The 13,077-nt window shown below is 43.4% G+C and overlaps 1 protein-coding gene across 1 annotated transcript in view; it reads right to left on the reverse strand.

Moving 5' to 3' along the window:
- Nucleotides 1-13,077, reverse strand: part of CYTH3 (cytohesin 3) — a 109,923-nt gene that overhangs the window by 21,601 nt on the left and 75,245 nt on the right. Inside the window, exon 9 of the mRNA XM_073542972.1 lies at nucleotides 11,860-11,971. Within this exon, the coding sequence (XP_073399073.1) occupies nucleotides 11,860-11,971 (112 nt within the window). The remainder of the gene's footprint in view (nucleotides 1-11,859; nucleotides 11,972-13,077) is intronic.

A 13,077-nucleotide genomic window follows, 5' to 3' on the forward strand; every position in this document is an offset into this window, starting at 1 on the left:
GGGGTCAATGTACGAGTCGGAAGTCGCATTAACATCTTTGGAGCTTCAGAACGAGGCTTACATTGTAAAAGTGACTTCCGGCTCACACAGAACGCAAGATGATCCTGCTGTTTGGAATTGCAGTCATGTGACTCAGAAGAGGACCAGAGCAGCACTGGAAACAGAGGAAGATAGCGATCGGTGAGTATATTACCGCACTTACACTACAGGACACTAACATTTATACAGGCTTAGAAAAAATAGTAATAATGGGAGTGCTTCTTTAAACCTCCTTTCCCAAGCTTCATCTTTGAAGGTGGTCACATACAACAAAAACTTTATTTTGTTTTTAATACTACTTTTTAGCCTTTTGATACAGGTTGGGCTGTTTGTATTTTTTGGAGGGTTCTAACAGAATGACAGAACACACAGTTACTACATCCGTTCAGTCTGTGTTTATTCTGGGTGACCTCGGGACAAGGCTCCATAGGCGGCTAACCTAAAGTACATCCGTTCATAAGTTTATAACTCTTTTTCCCAAAACATGTCTATGAATTCGTGGTGAGGAATTCTATCAGTTACTTCTCAATACCAAGTCAAAAAAAGAGAGAGGAAACCACATCTGAGAATGTGTGGTTTTAGATGATGCAGCTACTTGAACTTCAAAGACATGTTTGGTAGATTTTTCAAAAATTTCCACAAAGGAGATCACTTTCATCCCCCCTGTGCAAGTAGCTATTGAGAGAAACATATCACTGACAACTCAAGAGATCATGGCTGCGTGAGACCATGGTTGATGTAGCAGATGGGAGGACCATTAGGCCTAAATAACAGAATATTGGTTCTCATCTCCTCTACGGCCAAACCTTATTGGCAAGCATGGTCAATTCCAGCCGTATAAAGCTAAATAAGGCAATTCCTCGCAACATTATCAGCACTGACAAACCTTTTCTAACTCTAAAATGTGACCATCTATACACATTAGAAAGTAGGTTCATTGTTGAAAAATCATTACTACTGATGAGCAAACATGCTGGGATAAGCATGCTCGAATGGCTGAGTGATTTTGGCGTCCTCGAGTCCCCGCGACTGCATGTCTCACGGCTGTTTGACAGCTGCAACACATGCAGGAGTTTCCTGATTGTTAGGGAATCCCTGCATGTGTTGCTGCTGTCGAACAGCTGCGAGAATTGCAGGAGCGTGGACTCGAACATACGCTTTGAGCATGTCGAAGTCACTCGGCTAGAACCCGAGCATGCTCAAACAACACCTTATCCAGCACTAATCGTTATGCAATGCTCCTCTGGGAAATTAAATATGCAAATTGTCTCTTCAGAGAGAAATAGGACTTGAACTCTATCACCACCTATTGGAGGTAGCAATCCTAAAATTCAATATCAAGCCTGTAACGAGCCTCGCCACATTACTTAGGTTAGAAGTCAAACCAGAAACCTAATTTGCAGACATGTTTCGGAGTGTTGCCCCGCCTCAGTGCAAAGCATGAGATCTGATTTTGGCTGTATAAGAGGCCTCTGACTGGGGGGTTAAGGTGTACCGTCTCTCCTTGTGGACAGTAAAATGCCAAGATAAGGAGACTCATAGGCCATGCAATGCTCCTCTTTTAGGATTGCTACTTCCAATCGGTGGCACTAAAATTAAAGTCCTTTTCGATCTGAAGAGGCAATTTGCATAGTTAAAAGGAGCATTGTATGGCCTCTAAGTCTCCTAACCCTGGCATGTCACTTTACACGTTATCCCTTTGACCCCGGTCAGAGGTCACTCAAACAGCCAAATGAGATCTCAGATCGGGGCAACAAGTGTCTACAAATTGAGATCCTGGTTTGGATTTTAGGTCGCAGTCAGACGGCCGTATAAAATCAGAAAGAGATTGGAATGCAGTGCATGGACTGGCCAGCGGCTCTCCCAAACAGAGCATGACAGCTTCATGTATTTCTATGCAGCTGTCATATTCAGGTCAGGAGAGCCGCCGGCCAGCCCGTGCACTGCATTCAGATTTTGGTCTGATCTATATGGTCGTCTGACTGCGACCTTATGCCAAATCATGTGGCAAGGCTCAATGAAGGGTCGATATTGACTTTTAGGATTGCTACTTGCAATGGTACAACTTCCCAACTCTGCTGCCTCTATTTTCTGCTGCAATATATCCAAATGGTACAACTCCATACTTCTGATGCTTTACCATTTTGCTGCATATTTTATGTGCTTGCTAAAGCTTTGGTATAATTCATTTGTTGCACTGTATGTAATACTTACTGCTTTAGATCCGTTACTGGGGCCTCTCTAGATCTTATCAGGTGGAAGGTGCTATAGCATATTGACACAGCCTGGTCTAGTGCCTTTGATCATCTAACCATCCCCCTGGTGTGCTGGCCCCAGCTGCCAAATTATACCCAACCAGCTCCCACAATCCCTCTCTCCTGACCCTGTAGTGTGGCCTATATATGTAGTAGTTCCTAAGGGGAAGCACGCAGTGTGGGGTGCAGCACGCAAGCATCCCATAAGCAAAGCATCAGGAAAACGGCAGTTATACATGGCAGTTAATCAGGGCAGGAGTCAGGTAACCCACACTTTGCTCTCCCTTTTAACCATGTGCTTTATTTTTATCCTCCTGTGTTCCCTTGCCATTCACATTCACCACCCTATTCCCCCACCATCACGACTCATACACATCAGCCCCTCTATATACTTCCCTCTCCCATGTACAGCTCCCATGCACGTCTCACCTTCCTGAGAAACCTCAGCCCATCTTGCCCAAACACATCGCAGAAAAAAACTACTTACAATTCCAACAAATATTTGCTCTTTATCTTCCTACTCCTACTGATATCAGGGGACATCTCCCCCAACCTCAACCCTTACCTCATATCGAAACCACAATAATCTTATTAATATTACTTGCACTCCCTCATCTCCATCTTTTAATTGTGCCCTCTGGAATCCACGGTCTGCTTGTAACAAGCTTCCTTTCCTACACAACTACTTTCTGAACAACTCTCTTAATCTGTTGGCCCTCACTGAAACCTGGATTCAGGATTCTGACACTGTCTCTCCTGCTGCCATTTCCTACGGTGGCTTACAATTCTCTCACTCCCCGAGACCCACAAACAGACATGGTGGTGGAGTCGGCATACTCCTGTCCCCACAATGCACTTTCCAGGTCATCCCCCCAGTTCCATCACTCTCATTCCCTTCTTTTGAGGTCCACACCATCAGGCTCTTCCGTCCCCTCTCCCTCAGAGTAGCGGTCATATACCGGCCCCCAGGCTCACCCACCCACTTCCTTGACCACTTTTCAGCCTGGCTGCCGCACTTCAGGTCCTCAGAACTTCCAATCCTTATCCTGGGAGACTTCAACATCCCCATTAATAGCCCTACTTCCACATCTGCATCCCAGCTTCTATCACTAACCACCTCTCTAGGCCTCTCGCAGCTTTCAACCTCTGAGACACACAAGGACGGAAACACCCTTGATCTGGTCTTCGGCCGGCTCTGTTCAATCTCCCACCTAAATAACTCACCGCTTCCACTCACTGACCACAACATTCTCTCCTTCACGCTCACAAATCCTCCCGGACCCCACCTCACTCCTACCTACCACACAGTCAGAAATCTACAAGCCATTAACCCTCAGACACTTTCAGATTCCCTACACTCATCACTGTCCCCAATCTCCTCTTTTTCCTGTCCCAATCTGGCTGTTCATCACTACAATGACCCTCTTAGAAGCACCCTTGACCAAGTAGCTCCCCTCACCCTCAGAACCTCCAAGCACAGAGTAAAACAGCCCTGGCTCACATCGCAAACTCAACTTCTCCAGCGATGCTCTAGGAGTGCTGAACGCCTATGGAGAAAAACCCGCCCACCACAAGACTTCATTCAATTTAAATTTATGTCAAGAACCTATAACGCTGCCCTTCACCTCGCCAAACAGACCTACTTCACCACCCTGATCTACTCAGTAGCCAACAACCCCAAGAAACTTTTTGACACTTTTCACTCCCTCCTCAGGCCAAAAGCACAAGCCCCCATCACAGACATTTGTGCGGATGACCTGGCCTCCCACTTTACAGAAAAAAATAGAAAATATCCGTCAGGAAATCTGCTCCCAACCACCAAGTGCTGTGACTCCCATCCCTTCCTGCATCTCCCCTGGCTCATTTTCCACATTTGATCCCATCACAGAAGAAGTCTCCAGACTCCTCTCTTCTTCTCGTCCGACTACATGTACTACCGGCCCCATTCCCTCACATCTCCTCCAGTCTCTCTCTCTCCAGTCGTCAAAACCCACCTAACTGCAATCTTTAATCTCTCCCTCGCCTCGGGCATTTTCCCATCCTCCTTCAAACACGCCATCGTTACTCCATTACTAAAGAAACCCACTCTTGACCCATCCTGCACAAACAACTACAGACCAGTCTCCAATCTCCCCTTCATCTCTAAACTTTTGGAGCGCCTAGTTTACTCCCGCCTTACCCGTTACCTCTCCACTCCCTTCTAGACCCTTCACAGTCCGGCTTCCGCCCCCTACATTCGACTGAAACTGCACTCAAAGTGACCAATGACCTTCTGACAGCAAAATGTAACAGTGACCACTCTCTGCTCATTCTTCTTGACCCATCTGCAGCTTTCGATACTGTTGACCACCATCTCCTACTCTCTATCTCTCTGACCGCTCCTTCAGTGTTTTGTTCTCTGGCTCCACGTCATCTCCTCTTCCTGTCAGGGTACCTCAGGGCTCAGTCCTTGGCCCCCTTCTTTTCTCTCTCTACACGGCCCCAATTGGACATACCATCAGCAGATTTGGCTTTCGGTACCATCTTTATGCTGATGACACACAACTATATACGTCTTCCCCCGACCTTACCCCCGCTGTACTACAGAATGCCAGTGACTGTCTGCCCGCACTCTCCAATATCATGTCCACTCTCTATCTGAAACTCAACCTCTCCAAAACTGAACTTCTTCTGCTCCCGCCGTCTACTAACCTCCCTAAATCTGGACATTTCCCTCTTCGTGGGTGGTACCACATAACACCCCGGTAGCAGGCGTGCTGTCTGGGTGTTATGTTTGACACCAATCTCTCCTTTACATCCCATATACAATCTCTTGCCCGCTCTTGACGCTTACACCTAAAGAACATCTCTAGAATCCGCCCTTTTCTCACCATGGAAACAAAAACCCTCACTGTAGCATTGATCCACTCCCGCCTGGATTACTGCAACGCTCTATTAATTGGCCTCCCCATCACTCGACTATCCCCTCTCCAGTCCATACTTAATGCAGCAGCCAGGGTCGTCCATGTGGCTAATCGGTACTCGGACGTGTCCTCTCTTCGTCAGTCATTACAATGGCTGCCCAGTCATTATAGGATCCAATTCAAAGTACTTGTTCTCACCCACAAAGCTCTCTACAGTGGAGCACCCCCCTACATCTCCTCCCTCATTTTTGTCTATCGGCCTAGCTGATCGCTGCGCTCCGCAAACGACTTTCGACTAACCTCTGCACTAATCCGTACCTCCCACTCCCGACTCCAAGACTTCTCCCGTGCTGCTCCTATCCTCTAGAATGCTCTACCCCAAGAAATTAGGACTAACCACAATTTGCATAGCTTTAAGCGCTCCCTCAAAACACATTTGTTCAGAGCGGCATATCACGTTCACTAATCAAAGTCATTCTATGTGTAAGTGTGCGTGTGACTATCTCCATCCATCCTTCACTCCCTCAAGATGGCAGGACCTTCATTGTAAATACACCATTGTAAATACACACCTGTACTTTGTATCTCCCCCACCTCATTGTAGATTGTAAGCTCTCATGAGCAGGGTAGTCTTATTTCGTCGTAATTTGCTTTAATTATTGTATTGTTAACGTTGTTACTTATGACTTGTGTTTTGAAACTGTTAAACTGTAAAGCGCTGCGGAATATGTTGGCGCTATATAAATAAAGATTATTATTATTATACGTGGCACTAGAGTTCACGTCCTCCTTCTCTATGAAAAGGAGATGTGTTACGCAGAGACCGCTATATGCATCTTACTCCATATTAGCTGTCACAATGGTCCAAACAGGCCATGACACAAACGGACCACTTTGGAGCAATATTCTTTCAAAGAGAGATCATTCATGGATGAAAGATCTATTATTGATTGAAAGATTTTTTTCACCAAATTTTCTGGCTACAAAAACAAAAAAAAAAAACAAACATGGCCGACTTTTTTTCAGGCGATGATGACGTGGTTGGCCAAACTGATCTTTGTCAAGGTGGAACTGTCCATTTTCATCAACTTTAGTCTAACGTGTATTGACAACTTTACTTTGATTTACAGCCAAAACATCGATCATGGCATTTCCAAAAAGTTTCAAAGTTGTCAACTTTTTCTTCCCCGAAAGACAATTGAGGCTGAATATACACCAGGAAAGAGAATGTTAAGATGTAAACTTTCAGCGTTCTTAGCGAGTGAATCTGTGCAACCCAGTGATATGCTGGATGAAACCAAAGTATGGTCGGCAAGCATCGAAATTCTACAGAAGCGCCTGAAGGTATACAGGATGATAAAAATACCAACAGAGCTCTTCAGATTTAGGCCGTGAGCTGCTAAGCAAATTTAATGATTAGGCAGAGCTCCGCTTTGAAGATAGCTTCGTTATAAGAATAAGCTAACATGCAAAATTGTAATGTAACCCCAGGGAATCTGTATACGGATTATAAAAAATATACTGTATAAATGGTAGTAGTCCATTTTCACATTTCCTTGAAATCACTGTACAAGACATTAGAAACTCCGTCGTTAATTTTAATGCTGATTGCGGAGTATCAATGGTTTGGGCTCTCATGATAACATCCGTTAAGTCACTTGGGAACACAGTCTATCTTGGAAATTCCTTATAAAAGTCCAGAAACAGAAGACTATAAAAACGAAAAATCAAAAAAGACAGTGCAAAATTGTGTCTTGATTTCTCTTGAAGTCAAAAGGTAACTTATTACAAATCAGGCTCTCTCCTGTGATTTAGCAGTCTACAAATATATTATCTGACGCGGCAGTAAGTTCAGTTCTGCGCCTCCCGCCCATATGCGCCATTAAATAGTCTATGTCACTGTGGCTTTATATGGATTATAAACACCTCAGATTTACAGCTCCTGAGGAAGATTGCGAAACGCGCGTCTAGGTGAGAAGTCACATCACTGGGACACATATACCAGCATCATGTCATTAGGTAATCTTTCATAATGTTGTCATTTTGGTTTCCTATATCATTATCTCATTATATATAGCCGTATATGTGTCTCATTAAATTATGTGTTTACAACTGATTAGAGGTTACTGATAATTATTTGGCACTTGTATGGCTTTATATCTATTGATACTGGTCTTTTGCATAATACCTAATGGTAAGAGAATTGATTTATTATATTATACTACATTTTATATCATGATTGTGGACTTAATTTATTGATATATTAAGCGGTTGCTGCATTTGACAACTACATATACTTGATATCTATTATTATACTTAATACCATCTTTAGTTTATCTATATCTAATGATAGTTTCTGTCATATCGCTGTCACACTGATTTTATATGTTTTTATAGAGGGTTTTTGTCAGTCTTTCCATTTTGGGATGTCCTTATAATTTATATTAATAAAGCTGTTACTTTTTATCAATCATGTATTATATTTTTGAACTCAATTAAAGGTCATACAAATATATTATCACCTACTCAATGTCTCCCACAATAACTGGACCACAACCAGGAGCTGTAAAGATTAGTGGGTCATGTATGTACAATATGACTCCACACAAAGCACATGGCACAGACATGATAGCAGAGATCCATTTTCATCATCACTATGATAGACAATGAATGGAGGCCATGTGTGACCGGACTCCCCAACTGACACCTCCATAGACCCAGAGAAAATCAACGGGTGGGAGACATTTTGGGTTATTCCAGTCTACAAAAATTAACTCCCTGGCACAACTAGGTGATAAACTTTGGGACTTTCAGTTCAATCCTTGCAGGTAAGTCAATTCACAGCACTAAAAAGCAGAGACGCCATTCCTGATTTCTTCTGTTCTACACACCCACCATTGGCGACCCTGCCCACTAGTAACAAGACCATTTCTTCGCCTAAAAGAACCCTAATCCTGAATTTTCACTCCACAAAAAAAAACAAATACTAAAAATGCCATCCTTTCCTCTGTTTAAAAAAAAAAAAGAATAAATTGACAAGTAGGTGTTACTACCGGTTGAGGGTGTGTCCAATCCTTGCTGGGAGTGTCAGACCACTGTACGGACAACACCGGTTTCTAACAGGAATAACAGAGGAACAGAATAAGGCAGAATTATAGCAAAATCTTCTCCAGAAATGTAATTTTCAAAGCCCATTTAGATCATCAGCTGAAAGAACTTTCAACAGGCAACTATTAACCTCAACACCCCCTCACAGGCTGTTCCTGTGATTTTACAGGCAGGAGGGGTGAAAACACCTAATGGCCCGCCTGCATCTGACAACGTTACCCACTTCTCAGGGATCGCTACCCATATGTACCGCATAACACAAATCTGGAAATTTAACAGACCGTACATAAACCGGTGTCTTCACCAAGGCACAATTCAATGAAAAGGAAAAAAAAAAAAAAAAAAAGGTATTCATGTAATGACAACTTTATAAAAAAGTTGCAAAAGCAAATGGGTGACTTGGTGACAATGAGAGCCTCCAACATATCCCTTCCGCCTAGTATAATACGTAGCGTTGGAAACAAACGTTTTGGTAGAGATGGTCTATAGCGGAAAAAAAAAAAGAAAAAAGAAAATTGACCAAGGTACCAACCACCGATATCCATCAGGCCATCAACGTCACACGTCGGGAGATTCGCCGACAATTGGATTTTAAGGAAATTCGTCATATTTTATTCTTTGTAATCCAGACAGATAAATATTGCCATCAGTGTTTCACAGCAGTAAACATGCAAGCCATGCCAATCCTGGCATGCATGTTTACAGGGGAATCACGAGAGATGGCTTTTGTTTGGGATGACACAGGAAGATGGCCTATTTCTTAATGGTTTGTCTATAAGGGTTCTTGTGGACATGGAAAGCGTTATTACGATAATGCATGTATCAACTGCTTCTGATCGAGAGGCAGTTATAACCAAGATAGGCTCTGGAGAGAAAAGTGATCCACCACTCATTTTCTATACTGAAAAGGGTATATCTAGAACGCTGCTATTTAACTTTAACAATATGCACCAAGACGTAAGCCTTGATGCCTCCACAAGAAGCCTATCCCAAAAGAAAACACGGCGCAAACACTTGCTATATAAGCACTGTCTAATTCAAGAATGACTCCTGGATTATTATGAAAGGTTAGAGAGGACACTGAATTTTGCAATCCACCCCACCCCCCACTGTTCGTGGAATTTTCACTCTTTTTAAAAAAAAAAAAAAAAAAAAAAAAAAAATTTGCCAAAAAATTAAGATGCAACATAACAATTGTAAAATGACAAACAATACAGTGGGTGAACTATTCCTTTATTGTACGTAGCTGGCCAAATCCCACTATTATGTACCATATTTTTCGGACTATAAGAAGCACTTTTTAGCAAGAAAAACGCTTGCTAAAGAGTGTGCTTCCTTATAGTTCAGAGGCAGCTTCCTGTGATGGAGAACACAGATAACTGCGCTCTCTCCTCCTGCCCAACACTGATCTATGTGATTGGAGCAGGACAGGAGAGGAAGGTATCTTGACCTGAACTGAAGCTGCACATGCTGAGCAGATGAAGGACCTTCCACAAGACTAGTTACAGGACCTTTCAGGTGATGTAATCAGTTACAATGCCTGGAAGGAACTACAAGATGTGGTAATGTATACACAATGTGCGTATGTATGTATGTATGTATGTATAGCTGTGTGTGTGTGTGTGTGTGTGTGTGTATATATGTAAGTAGCAAAGGTGTCTGTAGCAGTGCTATGTGTATATATGTATGCAGCACAGCTGTGATTGTATGTATGCAGCACAGCTGTGATTGTATGTATGCAGCACAGCTGTGATTGTATGTATGTATGTATAGCTGTGTGTATATGTAAGTAGCAAAGGTGTCTGTAGCAGTGCTATGTGTATATATGTATGCAGCACAGCTGTGAGTGTATGTATGCAGCACAGCTGTGATTGTATGTATGCAGCACAGCTGTGATTGTATGTATGCAGCACAGCTGTGATTGTATGTATGTATGTATGTATGTATAGCTGTGTGTATATGTAAGTAGCAAAGGTGTCTGTAGCAGTGCTATGTGTATATATGTATGCAGCACAGCTGTGAGTGTATGTATGCAGCACAGCTGTGATTGTATGTATGCAGCACAGCTGTGATTGTATGTATGCAGCACAGCTGTGATTGTATGTATGTATGTATGTATGTATAGCTGTGTGTATATGTAAGTAGCAAAGGTGTCTGTAGCAGTGCTATGTGTATATATGTATGTAGCAGAGCTGTGTGTGTATGTATGCAGCACAGCTGTGATTGTATGTATGCAGCACAGCTGTGTGTGTATGTAAGTAGAAGAGTTGTGTATGTATGCATGTATTTATATAGCCGAGCAGTGTGTAGGTATGAAGCAAAGCTATGTTTGGGTATGTGCATATGTAGCAGAGCTGTGTGTGTATAACACACACTGCTAAGAAACACTAACAATAGATCTATTCTACTCTAATGCATTAAAATGAGTGATAATGACCACTACATTTTACAAGACTAGTGAAGTTTTAATTAATAGGAAAAATATTTTTTCTATTTTCTGCTGTCTAAACCTGGAGTGTGTCTTATAGCATGAAAAATACAGGTAATTAGAGGTTTTTTTTAGCATTTCCTTTCCACTTTCTATTTTTATACCATGGTCTGCCTCCTGTTCAGCTGATCCTCACATCTCCCAGGGCTGCTGACCCTACACTAGAGGTTGCAGCTCCGAGGACCTGGCGAGCAGTCCAAGTTGAAATTGAAAGCTCAAGGTCCACACGTTTCATACTAGAAGGAAGGGGTCATGTTGGAGGGGCAAAGACTCCATAATGGGTATGTGATATTGGACTGTGCTGATGCAAATCAAATTGCTGAGCTCTGCTACCGTGGCTTGGCATGTAATGAGCTGAAATAATTATCGAGCAGCTTAGCAATGCACGGGGTGTCCGCCTCTAAATTCGCTTCAATTAGCAGAATAATCTCCAGATGGAAAGGAGCCTTCTACTCTGGGAATAATGCTTAAAGGTGGTGGCTCAAAATTTTAAATAAAAACCCAATTTCAAATCAATGATATGATAAGTAATCACAATTTAAAACATTGGAAAACAGCTTTCTAAAGACAGCCAGTTTAGTGACGAGAAAAATAACTAAAAAAAAACCTGCTACATAAAAACAAATGTAAAACATGAAAAAAGAAAAAGATCTAAAAAAAATATATAAAAGATATAAAAAGTAAAATAAAATGTAAATATATAAAATACAAATGTGTATAAATATTTACAGCAATTCTGTCTTCAATATAGTGATAATATGGTGACAAATAGATTAAATTAAGCTTGAGTTACAGACAAGTTGCAAAATAAATATTTTATATAATATTTTATAATATATATTCTTAGCTGACACATGTAAAGATAATTTATTCTTTGGGAGTAATGAGACGCTCGCATTGACTTCACATTGTCCTTCATGTGACATTGCCTCAGGCTAGATCTACAGTATTAAGTATGCAGGTTAGCTGGATAGGGGCTTAGATAGGTTTCAAAGAAAGATGGCTGAAACGTCTAGAAGGCAACAATGGAGAAATCAATGTGCACGTATATTCGGAGTCCACTAACCTAACTTCAAGAGCCAGCCTTCTCGGTCAGGGTTGAAGAACGTGTGTGTCAGGTCGTTGCCGTCGTCCTCTGGGATCTTGAAGGGCTCATTCTTAATACTCTCGTACAAATTCTGGAAAAAAAAAAATAAAAGAAATTGTATTGTAGAGCGATGAATCACATCCCAGAGAGAAAAAAAGAAGCAAAGAGCGTTGCTCGCCAGCAGGGAACACGGCACAGGTTGTGTAGTATAGCGAGAAGGCGTCTGTAAATCCATAGGGATGATGGACTGATCCTTCTCGCCTGCAGCTTCTTGTGCGTGTATGGTGGCGTCATATTATAGGGCTGCGTTCACACGCAGTTGTCAGGCTGCAGCTTTTAAACATAGCAGCCCTATGCTGCTGTGCTCTTTCTGCAGTTTCTCGGCACAATCCTTTAATCTTGCAGAGAAACAGCTGTTTCACCAGAAAGGCCGCGAGGCTGTAGATAATGGGAGCGCTATTTTGCAAACAGATGTTTCCTTGCAATATTAAGTCACTGAGCACAGAAATAATAAAAAGACACTAGAGGCAAAGGGCCGCTAGTAGAGGCAAAGGGCCGCTAGTAGAGGCAAAGGGCCGCTAGTAGAGGCAAAGGGCCGCTAGTAGAGGCAAAGGGCCGCTAGTAGAGGCAAAGGGCCGCCAGTAGAGGCAAAGGGCCGCCAGTAGAGGCAAAGGGCCGCCAGTAGAGGCAAAGGGCCGCCAGTAGAGGCAAAGGGCCGCCAGTAGAGGCAAAGGGCCGCCAGTAGAGGCAAAGGGCCGCCAGTAGAGGCAAAGGGCCGCCAGTAGAGGCAAAGGGCCGCCAGTAGAGGCAAAGGGCCGCCAGTAGAGGCAAAGGGCCGCCAGTAGAGGCAAAGGGCCGCCAGTAGAGGCAAAGGGCCGCCAGTAGAGGCAAAGGGCCGCCAGTAGAGGCAAAGGGCCGCCAGTAGAGGCAAAGGGCCGCCAGTAGAGGCAAAGGGCCGCCAGTAGAGGCAAAGGGCCGCCAGTAGAGGCAAAGGGCCGCCAGTAGAGGCAAAGGGCCGCCAGTAGAGGCAAAGGGCCGCCAGTAGAGGCAAAGGGCCGCCAGTAGAGGCAAAGGGCCGCCAGTAGAGGCAAAGGGCCGCCAGTAGAGGCAAAGGGCCGCCAGTAGAGGCAAAGGGCCGCCAGTAGAGGCAAAGGGCCGCCAGTAGAGGCAAAGGGCCGCCAGTAGAGGCAAAGGGCC

The sequence above is a fragment of the Dendrobates tinctorius genome, unplaced genomic scaffold (assembly GCF_039654945.1).
Source record: "Dendrobates tinctorius isolate UK_male_01 unplaced genomic scaffold, ASM3965494v1 ptg000129l, whole genome shotgun sequence".
NCBI classification, from domain to species: Eukaryota; Metazoa; Chordata; class Amphibia; order Anura; family Dendrobatidae; genus Dendrobates; species Dendrobates tinctorius.